The sequence below is a fragment of the Thalassophryne amazonica genome, chromosome 2 (genome assembly GCF_902500255.1).
Source record: "Thalassophryne amazonica chromosome 2, fThaAma1.1, whole genome shotgun sequence".
NCBI classification, from domain to species: domain Eukaryota; kingdom Metazoa; phylum Chordata; class Actinopteri; order Batrachoidiformes; family Batrachoididae; genus Thalassophryne; species Thalassophryne amazonica.
The window spans coordinates 138,953,839-138,975,305 of record NC_047104.1 but is presented as its reverse complement, the minus strand read 5'-3'; the positions used below and the strand labels follow the sequence as shown (position 1 = coordinate 138,975,305).

The window sequence follows — 21,467 nt, the reverse complement described above, 5'->3', positions numbered from 1 at the left end:
CTGGTCAGTCACTATTAATAATTTCTTATGTGTCCAACCTCGTACGTTGATCGTTAAAATTAAATTTGTTAGTTCTAAAAGCCATCATAATTATTTATAGGAAAACATTCTATTTTTATTTCTCAAACAAATGTTTGGGCCTGAAAACAGTTTGGTATTATTTTCCTACTAAGGTTTGAACTTTGAGAGTGTTTACACACGAGAGAAAATTGAGAAAATGTTAATGCCTGTTAATGCCCCAATGAGTGCATTCTGTTTGATTAGACAGCTGTCTTAAACAAAAATAGTGTGAGATAAGTAGTCGCTCCGTGACAATACTGTTACCGTGGATCAGTGTTATAACACATAAACTATGTAAGAAACCAAGTAAATGTTTTTGAGGCTATGCCTGAAGATGTCGTAGTAGCAGTCAAGAACTAGACATGGTAGATAATATAGTAGATTATAACAATTGAAGGCAAAATAATATAAGCACTTAATGGAAGGAGGGTTCCTCAAGTGGTAGCACTGCAGGGGTGTCCTGTGTGTGCACCCGTATTTTGAGGAATTGCTTGCACCTATGATTAGTATTTAATACTAATATGAAATCATTAATCTCCCTTCTGTGGGTAAAATCAAACTTAATCTCAGGTGACCTTGGAAGGTCATACTCCTTTAGAATGGCTGTTTTGAGAAATTGATTAAAGATGTGGTTACAATGAAACACTAATACAGTGAGGAAAATAAGTATTTGAACACCCTGCGCTTTTGCAAGTTCTCCCACTTAGAAATCATGAAGGGGTATGAAATTTTCATCTTAGGTGCATGTCCACTGTGAGAGACATAATCTAAAAAAAAATCTGGAAATCACAATGTATGATTTTTTTAAATAATTTATTTGTATGTTACGGCTGCAAATAAGTATTTGAACACCTGTGAAAATCAATGTTAATATTTGGTACAGTAGCCTTTGTTTGCAATTACAGAGGTCAAACGTTTCCTGTAGTTTTTCACCAGGTTTGCACACACTGCAGCAGGGATTTTGGTTCACTCCTCCATACAGATCTTCTCCAAATCTTTCAGGTTTGGAGTTTCAGCTCCCTCCAAAGATTTTCTATTGAGTTCAGGTCTGGAGACTGGCCAGGCCACTCCAGGACCATGAAATGCTTCTTACGGAGCCCCTCCTTAGTTGCTCTGGCTGTGTGTTTGGGGTCATTGTCATGCTGGAAGACCCAGCCATGACCCATCTTCAATGCTCTTACTGAGGGAAGGAGGTTGTTTGCCAAAATCTCGCAATCCATCCTCCCATCAATACGGTGCAGTCGTCCTGTCCCCTTTGCAGAATAGCACCCCAGAGTATGATGTTTCCACCCCCATGCTTCACGGTTGGGATGGTTTTCTTGGGGTTGTTCTCATCCTCTAAACATGGTAAGTGGAGTTGATTCCAAAAAGCTCTATTCTGGTCTCATCTGACCACATGACCTTCTCCCATGCCTCCTCTGGATCATCCAGATGGTCACTGGTGAACTTCAAACGGGCCTGGACATGTGCTGGCTTGAGCAGGGGGACCTAGCTGCCCTGCAGGATTTTAAACCATGACAGCATCATGTGTTACTAATGTAATCTTTGTGACTGTGGTCCCAGCTCTCTTCAGGTCATTGACCAGGTCCTCCTGTGTAGTTCTGAGCTTTCTCAGAATCATCCTTACCCTACAAAGTGAGATCTTGCACGGAATCCCAGACCGAGGGAGATCGACAGTCATCTTGTGTTTCTTCCACTTTCTAATAAATAATCATAACAGTTGTTGTCTTCTACCAAGCTGCTTGCCTGTTGTCCTGTAGTCCATCCCAGCCTTGTGCAGGTCTACAGTTTTGTCCCTGGTGTCCTTAGACAGCTCTTTGGTCTTGGCTATGGTGGACAAGTTGGAGTGTGATTGATTGTGTGTGTGAACAGGTGTCTTTTATACAGGTAACAAGTTCAAACAGGTGCAATTAATACAGGTAAAGAGTGCAGAATAAGAGGGCTTCTTAAAGAAAAATGAACAGGTCTGTGTGAACCAGAATTCTTGCCTGTTGGTAGGTGTTCAAATACTTATTTGCAGCAGTAACATACAAATAAATTATTTAAAAAAATCATACATTGTGATTTCCAGATTTTTTATTTTTTTTTTTAGATTATGTCTCTCACAGTGGACATGCACCTGAGATGAAAATTTCAAACCCCTCCATGATTTCTAAGTGGGAGAACTTGCAAAATCGCAGGGTGTTCAAATACTTATTTTCCTCACTGTAGATTTTGGAAGGTTGGAAATCTGAAGAACATTACCAATACTGTCTTTGAATCATAAGAAACAGGCCTAGCACACAAAAGCAACTTCTCCATGCTGATGGGTTAAGTGTGATTCCAGTGCCAATGCAACCTGTTGGAGTTCCCTACCGTGTTTTCCTCACTGTATATCACTTTTCTATTGGTCATATGACCTTTTGACCTCAGGGGACCTTGGAAGGTCAAACACAAGGTGATGACTGTGCAGTTCAAACAGCGTGGAGATGGATTAATCATAGTTGAAGAGATGTGTGCTGGCCAACGTTAAAGTGGGTTACTTTGGGGGAGAATTGATGTAATGGGAATGCAAAGATTTAATTTGCAGGCAGCAGTCAACCATGTAATGCAGAGGTGTTCCACTCTCTAGGTGCCCCTTATTTTTTTATTTGAATTCTCCTCCAAATAAATAAATGAGGGAAAAATCTACAGTGCAAAAACTGCATTTTCATCTCCTTTATCACTCAGAAAGAAAAGTTGCAAAATGGGAAACTTATTGTAGACAATGTCATTCAAAAGTGCTGAAGCTGAAACAACCACTGGGATATGCTTCAGACCCCTGTAACCCTTAACTGGAATGAGCGAGTTCAGAAAATGATTGACGCTGAAACAGGGCAGCAAGGTGGTTAGCACTGCTGCATCTCAGCTGGTTCTTTGTGGGTGGAGTTTGCATGGGTTCCCTTCAAATATTCTGGCTTTCTTTGCTACATTCAAAGATTAGGTGAACTGAAACCTATAAAATTGACCATAGGTCTATCTACACTAAAAAAAAAACAAAAAAAAAACTGATGCATTGGATGAACTCGATTCAATTGTGAGCAGGATTTCCACCTAATAAATATATGTAGCCCCAACTCAGATAAAGCGCATCCATGCAAGATACGAGGTCTGTTAGAAAAGTATCCGACCTTATTATTTTTCAAAAACCATATGGATTTGAATCACATGTGATTGCGTCTATTCTTTATTGCGAATAGATGTCTGAATGATATGGATCTTTGCTGCATCAATTTTTTTCCAGAAACTGTAAGAGACCTCCAGGTGGACACCGTTCGAAAAATTAATATGGCTTTCAGGGCCGATTTTATGGGGATTAAACAGATTACGGGGTGTTACGGCCCCTTTAAGGACGGCCCACAACTGCTGAGAGTGCAGCGCGCTCCCAGCGCCGATGGACAGGCTGACACCCCGCACAAACAACCAGATCATTTCCAACGTGAAAGCTTTGTTGATCCGGGACCTCGTCTGACTTTCACAAAAAGGCAGAAGATGTGGACATCAGCACTTTTTCCGGCACATTAAGACAGACGTGCGAAGGAGTTCGACGCGTCGTGGTGCAGCCGCTCGGCCCAAAGAAACGGCGTGATGAAGCCTCACAGGACATGTTGGGGCTTGTCCAGCTCAAGCTCATTTTCTCGGATATTCACACAACAGAAAAGCAACCGGAATCCGTCTGAAAGCCGTCCTGAGAGACCAACACCGAGGTGGTTTTGTGCCACGTCAAGGGCGGCACGGTGGCACGTCCCTCGGCTTCTTTTTCCATGAAAAAAAAAACTCCTGTAACGGTGGAATGTGCCGGAAAAAGTGCTGATGTCCACGTCTTTTCACAATTCCTGTGCTAGTCAGAGGACATACCGGATCAAGACAGTGTCCGGTTTAGAAATGAACGGCACATTTCACTGTTACAGGAGTTTTTGTCATGGAAAGAGGAACAAAGGCGGAGGAATTCCGCGCGTCGCGGCGGAGCTGCATGGCGAAAAGAAACGCCGTGATGAAGCCTCACAGGACATGTTCTGGCATGTTCAACTCATGCACAATCACAATCGGATATTCACACGACTGGAAAGCAACCGGAATCCGTCTGAAATCCACCTTTAAGCCGTCCTGTGAGACCAACACCGAGGTGGTTTTGTCCCGCGTAATGAACGGCTCCGTGGCGCGTCCCTCCGCTTCTTTTTCCATGAAAAAAAACCTCCTGTAACGGTGGAATGTGCCGGAAAAAGTGCTGATGTCCACATCTTCTGCCTTTTTGTGAAAGTCAGACGAGGTCCCGGATCAACAAAGCTTTCACGTTGGAAATGATCTGGTTGTTTGTGCGGGGTGTCAGCCTGTCCATCGGCGCTGGGAGCGCGCTGCACTCTCAGCAGTTGTGGGCCGTCCTTAAAGGGGCCGTAACACCCCGTAATCTGTTTAATCCCCATAAAATCGGCCCTGAAAGCCATATTAATTTTTCGAACGGTGTCCACCTGGAGGTCTCTTACAGTTTCTGGAAAAAAATTGATGCAGCAAAGATCCATATCATTCAGACATCTATTCGCAATAAAGAATAGACGCAATCACACGTGATTCAAATCCATATGGTTTTTGAAAAATAATAAGGTCGGATACTTTTCTAACAGACCTCGTATCTTGCATGGATGCGCTTTATCTGAGTTGGGGCTACATATATTTATTAGGTGGAAATCCTGCTCACAATTGAATCGAGTTCATCCAATGCATCAGTTTTTTTTTGTTTTTTTTTTAGTGTAGATAGACCTATGGTCAATTTTATAGGTTTCAGTTCACCTAATCTTTGAATGTAGCAAAGAAAGCCAGAATATTTGAAGGGAACCCATGCAAACTCCACCCACAAAGAACCAGCTGAGATGCAGCAGTGCTAACCACATTTATACGCAATAAAAAATAGACGAGAGGGGTGGACCACACCTCACTCAAAGCCTGCTCACAGGCGAATGAAGCAACCGACAGGCATGAAAAAACTCACGCATGCGCACGAGGGTTCAAGCTTGGCTGACGCAATCACACGTGATTCAAATCCATATGGTTTTTGAAAAAAATAATAAGGTCGGATACTTTTCTAACAGACCTCGTAATTTCATTTAATTTAGTTGGGACTACATATATTTATTAGATGGAAATCCTGCCCATAAGTGAACTGAGTTCATCCAATGAGTTATTTGTTTGTGTGATACACTCAAAAAACTGACTCATTGGTTTGGATTGAGCAGGTGAGATGAGTTCATCAGTGAAATCACCTGCTGGAGTCACTGGCAGCACGGTAACCTGCACCCTCTCGGCCCTTTCTGGAATACTTTGGACACCACTGATATAGGGAGTCCAGCCTTCTGGAAAGGTGTACCTAATGAAGTGGCCAGTGAGTGTACATGAAACGGACACCCAGAAAACTAGTAACAGAGAAAAGTAGCAGTCGCAGTCTGAACAATAGAGGAGCACTCAGAGGGCATGAACGGTCATCACCATCATCACATCTGCCAACTGACAGAGGAGACCCATCAGAATTACTGTGTACATTTCATCATGGCATAACCATTGGACAGCTTGGATTCAGACACTGTGGACAACAGCTCTCATACCCGTAAGACTAAAGAACCAGGTCCACATCAGCACCAGAAATGAATCAACTCATCCCCGACACATGGACCAGCTCATCTCTTCTTCAAACATCATCAACTTCCATCTTTTTGGAGGTATAAATTTCACCCCCTCCTCCATTAGTTGGCAGTGATAAGAACCAATGAACATTTGAACTGTTGTGAAAAAGAACCCTAAACATGAGTGTTTAACTTTCAAAAAAATTTTCAAAATGTTATAACATGCTGAACACTTTATGCTGCGTGTGAGATATCTCATAATTCATACAACACATTTGTCTAAGCGCACAGGTATGTAAGGTGAAATGTTTGGGTTGATCAAGTGTAATTTGGTCTTTGGTTATGACTGCTGAGTCAACAACTCATCTAACACCATCAGTTGTTCACTCACATAAACACGTGTTTACTGTCAACTTCTACCAGTCATATTACACTTTTGATTTACATTTCCTTATGTTGTGTTGTGTTGTTGGGCCGACTCGGCTTCAGACCAGAATAACGTCTTTGTGTTTTGGATTTGTTCCATCATTGTGTGTTTTTCTGTCTGGTACTGACAGCATTATGTGTATGTGAGAGAGAGAGAGAGAACAGAGTGAGATGACTCCTTACTTTTCTGCAAAAGAGACAATGTAAGAGTATGAGTCATGTCTTTGTCCATTGTTGTAAACACAGACTCTGTGTGTGTGTGCATTTGTGTGTATACAACACAGCTATATCAGTTTGGTCAGTCAGAGATTTCTGCCTCATGCTAAATTATGCTACGTACTTAAAACACTTTATTTTGTGATGAGTAATTATGGACCATAACATAATACAATACTAGAAGCACTCAGAGAGTGCAAACCTCCGCCAAGGCCATGGGATCACTGACTACATGCTGTGGAATCATTGAACCTAAAAAAGTATAACAATGATCTTTCCTCAGTAGTAAAAAAAAAGTTTAATCTGCTGTGACTGGATAGCATGTATCCTTAGCGCTTGGCATCACAGTTTATTGCAACTTGCACCTTTCCCAGAAGCTACTGTCATCCGAGCACTGATATTGATATTGCATGTGCTTATAGACAAAAACAAATAAGAGACAAAATTCACTTTATTATTCAACTAAACTGCAAATATATGAATTTTTTAACATTTGCGTTAGCATCGTGATCCGGATCCCTCCTTGGCACAGTGATCTATTTCTTTTTGTCTCTTTCTCTAAAACTGTATATAATAATTATTAGATTATTAATATATAAACAAAAATAAATGTAAGAAATATTACAATTTGAAAACAAATGCACCGGAAGGTGATGACAGCTGCAACTGCTTAATGCTAACTTTTAACATTGAAAATGCCATAGACATGCTAACACGTTAGCATCATGAACCGGATCGTGATCCGGATCACCACTAAAATTTAATCACTTGTTCCTCTTGTCATATCCAACCACTCCACAAAATTTCATCAGAATCCGTTCAAAACCTTTTGCGTTATCCTGCTGACAAACAGACAGACAAACAAACAAACGCGACCGAAAACATAACCTCCTTGGCGAAGGTAATAAAAATGCCTTTTTGTACCTGCTGTTGTTCAGATGATCTTTCATGTTAAGGACATATGACATACATTTTCTAACAATTTAATGCTCAAAAACATGTAATATTTTCAATATATGCTTCTTATTTTACTATTTGTAACTCATGACTACTTGTTTGTTTGCATTTTTTTTTAATTACAGTTTGTGAAAAGTTTTGTAACATTTTAATGAAAAGGTTGTTTTAAACATATGACTGGCTTTAACGTGCTCTGTGAATATTCTTTTAAAACAAAACAATTTATGACGCTTATATAAGTACATTATTTTATGCAGCTTATTGCAAAGTATTGGTGTGAATACTTATGTACATGTGATTTCTTAGTTTTTTTTTTTTTTAATAAATTTGTAAAAATCACAAAGCAACTTTTCACATTGTCGTTATGGGGTAGTGTGTGTAGAATTTTCAGGGAAAAAACAAGTTTCATCCATTTTGGAATAAGGCTGTGAAATGTGGAAAAAGTGAATTGCTGTGAATACTTTCTGGATGCACAGTGAATCTTCTTCAGACTGGATGGTATAAAACAGAAAAATTCTATAAAGTGTCATATTCTAAATGCTTTCAGCAAGATACTGTAATACAGGTCAACAGTTTAAAAAAAATTAAAGTTAAACTGCCAAAGCATCCACTTGATGCTGATGGGGTGCAGTTGATGAAAACTTTTTTTTAATGTTTACTCTGAGTTAACTTGAGTTCTGGGTTGTATTTGAACAGTATGTAAACAGTAATAATTTTATTTTGACATTTTATGGACTAAACAATTCATCAAACAATAAATAATGAACAAAATAATTGATAAGAATGTATTTTGTGTGTGTCATGGAAGGCCACATGTCCACTCACAGCTCCAGAATGTTCCAGAATCCTGGAAAAAAAAACACATGCTGTGTGTTGTCCCTGAAATGTGCTGCTCTGCAGTGCTGATGGAAGTTGGCAGGTTTATGCTGTGATTCAAGCACTGTGCAGAGAAACAGGATAAAGCTGATCAGATCTTTTTGCAGCACTTTTTAGTGAAGTCACCTTGAGTGTCTGCAGGTGCACAGTGGGCGTGGTTAGAGACAACATGGAGACAGAAAGTAGTGCAAAGACAGAAAAATAAATAGGGCCGATCATTTTGTGACAGGGGCACGAAAATGTGAGACTGGGCTGGCTGTGCAGGACATGAACCCCCATCACAACTCCACCACTTTAACCAAAAGACTATCAGCGCCCCCTATCTGTGGTGACAAAAGTCTGTTTAGCCTGAGGTGGAAAAGTTCAGTTTTCTCTGCAGTGATATTCATGTCTGAGTCCTCAAGAATTTCAAAACTTTTGTATCCACAGTCCCTCAATTTTTCCAGAGACCACAAATGATTTCTAAAAATAAGGACTACTGTTTGTTAAAAGCATCACTTTTACAGACAGATTTTCTTTATTCAATTCAGGAGTGTGACTAATTCTATGAGACTGGCACAGCACCCTATTAAAATGTGTATCATGGTTTATTTGACAAAACAATCATTATGCAAATGTACACAGCTAAATTTTCAGACTGAATGACACCCCAAACCCCAACACCCACCAAAAAACAAAACACAAAACAGGACTAACCACAGGACTAATGCCATCAGGATTCCTACAAGGTGTGCAGAGAATGCTGTGAGGATTGTCTGGAAAACAGTTGGATTAAAGTTGCTGGAATGAGGCACAGACAGTCATTGGGAGACTGTCTGGTCGTGGTATTTTGGATTTTCTGAATGAATCCCTTTGGGATCACAAGGGTTACTGAGTGCAAAAAAAAAAAAAAAAAACTTCAAAAACATTTTCTCTAACTGTGCACAATGATACTTTGGGAGGCTGTTTACAGACTATAAATAAATCAACAAAATAAAAATAAAGACTATCATTGTCACTGAATCACTCAGCTCCCCCCCCAGGACCCCCCAAAAGTGCCAGCAATACCATACTTTACATTTTTCATATCATGACAGTCTTATTTGTATTCATTTTTTAAACACACTTCAAACAAACAACCCCCCCAAAAAACCCACTATATATATATATATATATATATATATATATATATATATATATATATATATATATATACGAGCCTTATTATTTTTTTCAAAAACCATATGGATTTGAATCACGTGTGATTACATGAGACATGCTTGAACCCTCGTGGGCATGCAAGAGTTTTTTCACGCCTGTCGGTTACGTCATTCGCCTGTGGGCAGTCTTTGAGTGAGGAGTGGCCCACCCTCTCGTCGATTTTTTCATTGTTTAGGAATGGCTCAGAGACTGCTGCTTTGTTTGATCAAAATTTTTTAAAAACTGTAAGGCACAACTGAGTGGACACCATTCGATAAATTCAGCTGGTTTTCGGTAAAAATTTTAACGGCTGATGAGAGATTTTGGTCTGGTAATGTCGCCGTAAGGACGGCCCACGGTGCCTGACGGCGATCTGCGCTTCGAGGCGGCGGCGTCTCGCCGTTTCAAGTTGAAAACTTCCACATTTCAGGCTCTGTTGACCCAGGAAGTCATCAGAGAACAGAGAACTTTCAGAAGAAGTCGGCATGAGGAGTTTAGTCGGACATTCCATTGTTAACGGACATTTTGTAATGAAAGAACGTGCGGGAAGAGTCGTATGTCGGGCCGGACCCGACTGCGGGAGGTCGCGACAGGAAAAACACCTCCGTTGGAAACCTTAACGGACAAGTTGGAACATGCCCAAGCTGTTAAACAATTTCTCAGTTATTCACTTGTTGAAAGCCATCAAAAGCCGCCTGAATTTTACAAATGGTTTTCAACACGGAGGTGTTTTTCCTGTCGCGGCGCACACAGATTCGCACGCACGCACGTCTTTCATTACAAAATGTCCTTAAACAGTGGAATGTCCGCATAAAGTCCTCATGCCGGCCTCTTCTGAATCTTCTCTGTTCTCTCACGACGTCCTGGGTGAATTAAGCCTTAAATTAGGATGTTTTCAGGTCGAAACAGGCCGACGACGGCGCCTGGAAGTGCTGCGCGACATCCCGCTCTGTGGGAAGTCCTTACACCGACAGAAACACCCCATAATCTCTCATCAGCCATTAAACTTTTCACCGAAAACCAGCTTAATTTCTCGAATAGTGTCCACTCGTATATTCCTCACAGGTCCAGAAAAAATTTTGATAAAGCAACGCGCGCCGTCTCGAGCAGCGTGTGAAACAAAGGAATTCAGCCGAGAGGGCGGGACCACATCTCACTCAAGGCCTGCCCACAGGGAAATGACGTCACCGACGCGTGAAAAAACTCACGCATGTGCACGAGGGTTCAAGCATGATTGGTGTAATTGCACGTCATTCAAATCCATATAGTTTTTTTAAAAAATAAAAAGGTAGGATACATATATATATATATATATATATATATACGAGGTCTGTGAGAAAAGTATCGCACCTTTTTATTTTTTTCAAAAACTATATGGATTTGATTCATATGTTTTTACGTCAGCCAAGCTTGAACCTTCGTGCGCATGTGTGAGTTTTTCCACGCCTATCGGTTGCGTCATTCGCCTGTGGGCAGGCTTTGAGTGAGCACTGCTCCACCCCTCTCGTCGTTGTTTCATTGCGAGGAAATGGTGGAATGATTTGGGCTTTTTCTCCATCAGAATTTTTTCAGAAACTGTTAGACACTGGCAGCTGGAAACCATTAGAAAAATTTGCCATGGAAAGCCGCGCGGAGGCTTCGCGCGTCAGGACCGATTCGCTGATCGAGCGAGACAAAGGAACACCTCCGTTTCGGAGTGCCAGGGGACAAGTTGGGACATGCCTATCTCGGCTTTCAATGCTTACCAGCCCAGTGAGTATAAGAGAAATTGTGGAGAGCTGGGCATGTCCCAACTTGTCCTTTAACACTCCGAAACGAAGGTGTTCCTTTGTCTCGCTCGATCAGTGAATCGGTCCTGACTCCGCTCGGCTTTCCATGACAAAATCTCTTGTTAAAAGTGAAATCTGCCGGAAAATGGCTGATGTCCAGCTCTTGTGATAACCAGAGAAATTGCTCACGACGGTCCCGGCTCCACACAGCGATCCGTTTAGAAATGATGTGGTGGTTTCTGCCTCTCGATGGCGGCTCGGAGCGTGGCGCGCCATGCGCCATTGTGGGGCGTCCTTAAAGCTGTAGTAACACTCCTTATTCTCTGTGAAGCCCGTAAAATTTTCACCGAAAGCCAAATAAATTTTTCGAATGGTTTCCAGCTGCTTGTCTCTAACAGTTTCTGAAAAAATTCTGATGGAAAAAAAGCCCAAATCATTCCGCCATTTCCTGACAATGAAAATCTGACGAGGGGGCTGGACCACTCCTCCCACAAGGCATGCTCACAGGCGAATGACGCAACCAACAGGCGTGGAACAACTCACGCATGCGCACGAAGGATCGAGCTTGGCTGACACAAAAACATATGAATCAAATCCATATAGTTTTTGAAAAAAATAAAAAGGTCCGTTACTTTTCTCACAGACCTTGTGTATATATATATATATATATATATATATATATATATATATATATACACACACACACACACACACGCTCAAAAAAATACTGTAACTTGCTCAGTGTACAGAAAATCTAAAGTATTTCCACCCAAGTAAAATGTTTTAACCAAGCCACAAACAATTTTGCTAAGTGATCTAAGTGTAAATCTGTTGGGTCAACATGATGAATTTGTGTTACTGTTACCAGCATCGTAGATTTGGAGAGATGACAGATGGTTCATCGGGGTGTGTCAAACCAGAAAAACCTCAGCGAAGGGGCTGAGGCACCAATGTTTACACTGTCGCGGTGACATCACTGCCTCTGTGTTCCTCTCGCAGGCCTCTAAAACTACTAGAGAAATTGAAAGACCCCTAAAGGAATACCTCACTGATGAAACCCATTTACATACTAACTAGTACTGGTAAATCATATAGTTAGGCAGATAGATAGATAGATCTTTTATATTTATTATGTGAATGAACAGCAGGTCTTCCTGCCAATGAATTGTTTTTGTACTTGTTCTGTTCCGCCTGTTCCTTGTAATGACAGAAGGAATTCTGTGGCCACGCCTCTGTTTTAGGATGTGACTACAGACGACTAAGCGCAAACATTGTCTACAGGAAAATAACGAATAACTAAGATTCCACCTAATTCCTGACTGTTTATTTGGACCCAGATTTTTTGTTTGAGCTTCATCACAGCACCATGTGGACAGCACCTGTTACGATTGTCTTCTTCTCGCTGCTAAAAGGTAATTTACAATTCTTAACTTATAGCCGATCAAATATTTTTAAATAAGCTGCTATAGTTTTCTATTTAATGACTGAACTGGAGAGACCAGTCAGATGAGCTGTTTCTTTGACGAACCCCTTTTGCTTTCAGGTTCCTACAACATGCTACTTGACTCAAGCAGTGGTTTATAACATACAGAAGTCATCTTTTCAAAAAATGTAATTTTTGTGGTAAAATTATTACGTCTGTATTTCTAAACAACAAACCTATTTACATAATTTCCATCGTAATGTAGACTGCAGGCTCGTTTATGCTGACAGGAATAATTAAAATATTCAGTTGTTATACCAAACATACTTTTAACATGTCAAATCTGCTGCCATGTTGTGAAGGTACAAATGCACCTGTCAGGTAATATGAATTTATATACAGCTGAAGACATTCTTCCTAAACAATTCTCATCACATTTTGCAGACACTACTAATGAATGTGGATGGGGCAAATTATGATATCTAAATTATAATTTTTTTAATATTTGGTTGGTATTTTCACAGTGACTTATTTCCTGCATGAACTTTGACTGTCCCACCTGGTTCTGGTTCTGCCACCTGAATGAAATCTGTCATTGAATCAAACACATTCATTCATTCCATGAGCTTCTGACTTAACTTTAGCAATGCATATCTCCAAATGGCAAGTCAGATCTGAAATAATGGCCCCAGACCCTCACGTCAATGCAAAGAGAGATTAAAAAAAAAAACACTGTCAAAATTTGATCGATGGCTTTGACTTCCAGGTGACCTGCCCTGCCCCTTTCACATTCATGTCTGATTTGCTCTTTGAGATAAAACGCCAGTCTGTTGTGTTTTCCCAACAGAACCAAATTACTGTAGAGAGGCCAGTGTAAAAGTCTGTGTGGTTTAGGTTGGACCTCAGTAGACTGTGAAAAAGAAGTGTAGTGATAGAGGGGAGGGGCTGTGAGAGGGCTGAAGGGAGGGGGCAGAGCTAGAATGGGTGAGGGAATAAGTGGGCTAGGTCATCTGGTGATTAGATTAGATTATATTAGATAGAACATTATTGATCCCTTGGGAAGCCTCCCTCAGGGAAATTGAGGTTCCAGCACAATTGTATAGCAGCACACAGGGTAAGAAGCACACAGAGCATCAAACGTGAAAGTAAAAAAAGGAAAAACAGTTTGCAATATAAATACGCAATATAAATACCAGACATACTGATCAGTACTGGTTTACTGATCCTCTCATTCCCAACCTCTCTGTTCCTGTTCCTGGAGGTCAAAGTCAGTCAAATTTTGGCAGTTAGTGGGTTTGATATCCTTCTGATGTTTGTTTTTTCCCATTCTGGCTGATTCTGCTTGATTCCTGCACATTCTTGCTATGTGTGATGGGGGTCTAAGGTAGGATCAATAGAAGATCGGTGTTGTGTGGGCCGCTGAAGAGGAGGTACTGCTGGCCCACCACCACCAGAGGGCGCCCTGCCTGGAGTGCGGGCTCCAGGCACCAGAGGGCGCTGCCGCCTCACAGGAGTAGCCGGGGTGACAGCTGTCACTTATCACCGACGACAGCTGTCATCGATCATCTGATCTTCAGTGGTATATCAGCAAGACGGCATCTCCACCTCATTGCCGAGATATCGCTCTACGAAGAGGTAAATTCTCAGCTGACTGTATTTTGGAATAACTGTTGCTTGTGTGACTTGGACAGCATTTACTCTGTTCCTTTTTTCGACGAGAGGTGGAGGTGATTTCCCACCATACGTGTTGCTGGGTGCACACGCACCCACTTCTAACTGTGTTTGCTCCTCGCCAGCAGTACCAGGTCCGACACGTGTAGGCAGTGGCCACCTGGAGTTCGGGACTTGGCGGCTCCAGTATTCCCGGGGTTCGGTGGCGGTGGAAATCGTGTGGTTCCGGTTCGACTTGGACTGACGTCTCCTATCTTCGAGCCTGCCCACATAACACTGTGTATATTGGAGTTCATATTGTAATCTGTTGTTGTTGTTGTGCAATTTCACAACAGTAAAGTGTTGTATTTGGCTTTATCCATTGTCCGTTCATTTGCGCCCCCTGTTGTGGGTCCGTGCTCTTACACTTTCACAACAATCGGGTCCTCTTCCAAGAACACGGTAGACATACTATATCTTAAAGCTGTGTACACATATAATGTTCTGTTTTCCATGTCTCCATAGTGTTGATGTGTATTGAGGTGAAGGTCCCACAGCAAACCTACACCATTGTGCCATTGTCCTCTGTGACCCTCCGATGTGATTACACCACATCCGCTAATATTAACGATGTTATCGTTACCTGGAGGTACAAATCCTTCTGCAAGCCTACTGTTCTGGAGAATAACTTAATATGTAAGAAACAACACACAACAAAATATTGTTATATTCCTCAAAATCTGCACTGTGACAAGCTCTGGTTCAATTCCAAAATTTGTAGTTGTAATTCCATATCTTTTAACACGCAACAGAATTTTAAAATGAACTCTTCCATGTATTAAATCACAATTCCACTATTCTATTAGAGATTAACGGCGATACACATTTCATGCATGGTTTTAAGTCCAAAATATACAAACTAGGCAAAAAGAGAAGGAGCTACAAATATGTAAATGAAACTAAAGCACTGTATTAATCAAAGAATGTTGTGCCTGGTTTTGCAGTGGAGGAGATAGGCTTATATCTTGGAGAGGACCGATTCAATGACTGTCCAGACAGTGAGAGGACAGTGCACCCTGTCATCCAAAAGATTGGAAGGAATAAGCCTGTGCTGGGTAAAAACTACTTTGGCCGCAAGTTTACCATTGAAAACAGTGAGTTCATGCAAACACATATGACCTCATACAACACAGTTGGGTTTCTAAGTGTGAAATTACAACAAAAAAAAAAGGTTCCTTGCTAAGAAAAAAAAAACATGAGGGAAATGAAAAGCAACTAAATAGTGGAGCAGATAAGTATGACTTTTGGCTAGAATTGTTCACTTGGTCATACAAGCATCAGATTTGGCATGAATGTTCTTCATAAATCAGTGTTTGAGAAAAAAGTGCCGGCCACTTGAAAATCCAATATGGTGGCCAGGTAGGGGTCAATAAAGAATTACACAGGGGTCAAAATTTAAAAATGCTCCAATCATATTGAAAGGTATAACACATTATTTGTCTGATCATAACTATTCCAAAAAGGTATAGTTTGGACTATCTATGACTGAATGTTCTGGAGTTATGGGGTAAAAACAGCAAAAATAGTGACAAAGGTCAGTTTCAGTTTGCACAGGGGTCAAAAGTTAAAGCTGCTCCAATTTTTGTAAAATGTGATGCAAATTATTGGTTAATAGGGGTTTAAAAAGGAATAGTTTGCACCATGTGTCATGCTTAGTTATCACGTTACAGGGTAACATACGTCATATGCCATAGAATCCAATGTACGTCAACATTGTTTGACATTTACTCTGCAAACCAAGCATTCAACACAGTCAAAGCTATTCCATTTATTAATCCTATTAGTTCAACCAATATTTTGCACCACTTCCTAGCAAAATTGGAGCAGCTTTAACTTTTGACTCCTGTGCAAACTGAAACTGACCTTTCGTACCATTCTTGTTGTTTTTACCCCATAACTCCATAACATTCAGTCATAGATAGGGATGGGTATTGATAAGGTTTTATCGATATTGATGCCATTATCGATTCTGCTTATCGATCCGATTCCTTATCGATTCCCTTATTGATACCTCATGAATTTTGTACTAAAAGTAGGCTTTACAGGTTTTCTATGTATTTCCTTGAGTCTTAAAGTAAATAAATATGAAATTAGTCACTGTATCCTTGATCTCTGGACATAAATAAAAATAAACAAAACTGTGTTTCGCTTTGAAGTTATTAATTCAGACTGAATTCTATCGTTCTATCTTGACTTGTCAGAGAGCCGCGCAGCGTTTGGAGCTGTGTGAACAGAACGGAGGATGATTCTCGTTTCTTTCTCGCAACAAGACAGGAGTCCCAGTTAGTAACTTTAATCTGCACAAAAGTGAATCACAACTCATATTCAGGGATGAAAGTGGTGAAAAACAAAAAAAGCTGAAACCCAAAATTACGCACCAACACCACCTGCACGAAAATGTTTGAATTCTAGAAGCTCTGAAATGCAATCTGGGACTATTCCAGACAAACTGGAGTGAGTGCTTAATCCATTTAGGTGAGAAAAAAAATACAACTTTCCTTATTCAGACTCATTCCAGTAGTATTCTGCTCTTACTAGGATTCAGCAGTTTTCTAGCTTGGCAGATAGTTCTGGAGGAAATCACTAAAGAAATTAACAAACTGAAAATATGGTTTGACCGAAACAAACTGTCATTAAACTTAAATAAGACAGGGATGAAATGGAGGTGTGAGAGTCACTAGGTGTTTCACAGGAAACACTTATTCTGTATCTTCTTCTTTGTCTTTCGGCTGTTCCCGTTAGGGGTCGCCACAGCAGATCAATCGTTGCCCTTCACCCTTGTCCTCTGTATCTTCCTCTGTCACACCAACCACCTGCATGTCCTCTCTGCAGCACATCCATGAACCTCCTCTTTGGTCTCCCTCTTCTCCTCCTGCCTGGTGGCCTTCCATCCTCAGTACCTTCTCCCTATATACCCTGGGTCCCTACTCTGCACATGTCCAACCATCTCAATCTCGCCTCTCTGACTTTGTCTCCAAACCGTCCAGCTGAGCTGTCCCTCTGATATGTTCATTTCCTAATCTGTCCATTCTTGTCACTCCCAAAGAGAATCTCAACATCTTCAGCTCTGCCTCCTGTCTTTTTTTAGTGCCACCGTATCTAAACCGTACACATAGCTGTCTCACTACTGTCTTGTAAACTTTCCCCTTCACTCTTAATGATATCTTCGGTCATAAATCACTCCTGCCACCTTTCTCCACCCACTCCACCCTGCCTGCACTCGCTTCTTTACCTCTCTACCACACTCTCCATTACTTTGAACAGTTGACCCCAAATATTTAAACTCATCTACTTTCACCACTTCTACTCCTTGTAACTGCACTATTCCACTGGGCTCCCTCCCATTCACACACATGTACTCAGTCGTGCTTCTACTACTCAACAAAAATATAAATGCAACACTTTTGTTTGCTCCCATTTTGTATGAGATGAACTCAAAGATCTAAAACTTTTTCCACATACACAATATCACCAGTTCCTCAATATTGGTTTCACAAACCAGTCTAAATCTGTGTAGTGAGCACTTCTCCTTTGCTGAGATAATCCATCCCACCTCACAGGTGTGCCATACCAAGATGCTGATTAGACACCATGATTAGTGCACAGGTGTGCCTTAGACTGCCCACAATAAAAGGCCACTCTGAAAGGTGCAGTTTATCACACAGCACAATGCCACAGATGTCGCAAGATTTGAGGGAGTGTGCAATTGGCATGCTGACAGTAGGAATGTCAACCAGAGCTGTTGCTCGTGTATTGAATGTTCATTTCTCTACCATAAGCCGTCTCCAAAGGCGTTTCAGAGAATTTGGCAGTACATCCAACCAGCCTCACAACCGCAGACCACGTGTAACCACACCAGCCCAGGACCTCCACATCCAGCATGTTCACCTCCAAGATCGTCTGAGACCAGCCACTCGGACAGCTGCTGAAACAATCGGTTTGCATAACCAAAGAATTTCTGCACAAACTGTCAGAAACCGTCTCAGGGAAGCTCATCTGCATGCTTGTCGTCCTCATCGGGGGTCGCGACCTGACTCCAGTTGGTCATCGTAACCGACTTGAGTGGGCAAATTCTCACATTCGCTGGCTGTTGGCACGTTGGAGAGGTGTTCTCTTCACGGATGATGCGAAGGAGATGTGTTGCACTGCATGAGGCAAATGGTGGTCACACCAGATACTGACTGGTATCCCCCCCCCCCCAATAAAACAAAATTGCACCTTTCAGAGTGGCCTTTTATTGTGGGCAGTCTAAGCACACCTGTGCACTAATCATGGTGTCTAATCAGCATCTTGATATGGCACACCTGTGAGGTGGGATGGATTATCTCAGCAAAGGAGAAGTGCTCACTATCACAGATTTCGACTGGTTTGTGAACAATATTTGAGGGAAATGGTGATATTGTGTATGTGGAAAAAAGTTTTAGATCTTTGAGTTCATCTCATACAAAATGGGAGCAAAACCAAAAGTGTTGCGTTTATATTTTTGTTGAGTATATTTCTGTATGTATTTATTTATTTTAGTTGCTATTATATATTTTCTGTTGTTTCTATTCAGGTTCTTTTGTCTCTTTCTCAAAATTGTATATAATAATAATTAGATATTAATATATAAGCAAAAATAAATTTAAGGAATATACAATTTGAAAACAAATGCACCCGAACGTGATGACGGCTGCAATTGCTAAATGCTACTTTTAACATTGAAAATGCCATAGACATGCTAACGCATTAGCATCGCTCCCGTTTTTAAGTTATAATCAACTGTTTCAGAAGACCATAACAGGTCGGTTTAACATAGAAAAGGTAAATAATACTCACAGATGTATGTTCTTTAGGGTTTTAGCGGGGGGAAATTAAGCGAAAGAAATAAACGAAGCAATCGACCAAAGCATTGCTTCAATTTGCGAACCACGCTTCGATTGGTTCAAGGTTCAAAGCAAAGCCGCGCTGCAGAAAAGTTGATTAAGGACCCGCTGCAGGGTCTGTAATCAATGTAGAGAAATGATCATTTTCCTGACAAACACCCCGCCAAAACAACGGCCACTCTGAAGGACCGATAACAGAATCGTTAAGCACAAAGCTTATTGATGTCGGTGGATCGAATCATTTCTAACGATACCCGAAAGGAACCGGTTCTCGATACCATCCCTAGTCATAGATAGTCCAAACTCTATACCTTTTTTGGAATCTTTGTGATCAGACACATAATTTGGTATAGCTTTCAATATGACTGCAGCATTTTTAAATTTTGACCCTGTGTCATTCTTCATTGACCCCTACCTAGCTGTCATAATTGGATTTCACTTTTTTCTCAAACACTGATTTATGAACATCAGTCTGATGTCTGATATGAGCGACTGATATACAAAACACACACATGCACACACACAACAAAATGTATTTAGTGTCCCATTTTGTATGCTAGTGACAGTGACATAGCATTAACACTCCTTAAGATCAAAATGTGTTTAAGTAATTTTAAGGTAATTTATTTAATATGCAAGTGAAAGAAATTTAAAGGATCTATACTCAAGGAGAACTGTGTTAATAAAAGTTTTAAAAAGAGATTTTACAAGACTGAATTTAATCCTGTTTTGTTGAAAGTGTGCAGAAAAATAAAATCAACAGATGAAATTGCAAATTGGAACAAAACTGGCAGCACAGGGTTTGTTTTTTTAATTTAAATTTATTAAAAAAATGAAGCCGGATGCACTGTATGTGTCTCAACTAGTGTCTGTAAAAATAAACCCTGGATGTGTCTGGATGTTTGTACAGAGGCAGACTTGGTGATGAGTGAGGTCAAGCTGTTGGATGCTGGAGTGTACTTCTGCTCTGTGGATGCAGCTGGAGATTTCACCGGAGACAACGACAAAAAAGTCAAACTCTTCGTCAAACCTGAGGAACAAAGTGCAACCACAGAAAAACTACAGATAAGACAACTATAATTATACGTACTACAGTGAATTACAGACTACTGCTTAGACAAAGCGACCAATTTAAAGGTGTCTGTCATGGATGACTTTTGCTTATTTTCTGATCGATTCTGGACTAAATAAATGATCCTACTGTTAATCACTGAAAAAAAAAATTAAAAAGGGAATTTCAAATAAAGGCCCATTGAAATACTTTATCAAACAGGCCCTCAAAATATATTAGTGCTTTAATCACATAAAAACATATTGTGTCTGGAGGTGTGTCAGTTCCCATCATGCAATGGGACAGTGTTGTGGTAAAGAGAAACATTCCCATTATGTATCATGTTTCCATAGAGTGTCACATGACCACTGCATCTCACCAAATGTGATTTTTTTTTTTAGGATGTGGACACATCGCAGAACAACGTTGAGGTGTCACTCCTCACGTTTCCTCCTACTTAAAGCTGCAATCTACTGAACGTAACAACTTTCTAGTTCTGTTGTGGTTACTGTGGTTATAGACAAAGCAGCTTTAATTTATATTATAATTTTCATGTCTTAATCGATGGCATTTGATTTCAGACACAACACACATTTTTTTCAATTTATAACACAAGAACCAGTTTAGGTCATGATTAGGGTTAGGTTAAGGTGAGGTTAGGGTTAGCTCGACAACCGGCCCTGAACTGGGCCAGACACTGGCCTCTCTCTCCTAGTCTGTGATTGGTTGGCAGCCGAGATGCTGACGTCAGCCCATGCGTCTGCCTCACGTTGATGTGGTGCGAGCGCTGCTCTCCTATTGGTCGTTTAGGAGTGGGAAATCTCACTCCAAAATGGAAGCCAGTATCCGACTCAATTCATAGCCGGGCCGGTTGTTGGGCTAACAAACACTTGTGTTATTGGGCAGACACTAGTCACGTGGTTATGTGATGTTCATTGGTTGTCATGTTACTCTGGAAGTGACACAAGGTTCAAGAAAGATGCCTTTTTTGATCGTGCTGTTTGTTCGTAGTAATCATTGGAATGGGCTCTAAGTGTCTCATCACATATTGTTGTTTGTGTTGATGTTTGTTTCTTTTAGTGTATACTATTTGATATTTTGTGTGTTTTGATTGATTTTAACTTCTTAATTGTAGTGTGCCAAACGACCAAAGACGACTAAAGTAAGAATTTCATTGTATGATGCAACACAATGTTTTCACTGTGCATATGACAGGAAAGACTCTTGTCTCCTGAATGATTTGTACAAGCTGTTCCAGTTAGCACTGTATAATCATAGTCATGACAATGTCAACTGTGTTAC

At 40.7% G+C, this 21,467-nt stretch overlaps 1 protein-coding gene across 1 annotated transcript; it reads left to right on the top strand.

Annotated features, from left to right (window-relative positions):
- The first annotated feature begins 12,250 nt into the window (after positions 1 to 12,250).
- LOC117531413 (immunoglobulin-like domain-containing receptor 1) lies at positions 12,251 to 20,356 on the top strand. The gene is made up of 4 exons (XM_034194512.1): positions 12,251 to 12,528; positions 14,715 to 14,885; positions 15,194 to 15,343; positions 20,025 to 20,356. Exons 1-4 carry the CDS (start codon positions 12,483 to 12,485, stop codon positions 20,192 to 20,194), a joined length of 537 nt encoding a protein of 178 aa, XP_034050403.1. The 5' UTR covers positions 12,251 to 12,482; the 3' UTR covers positions 20,195 to 20,356.
- Positions 20,357 to 21,467: the final 1,111 nt, after the last annotated feature.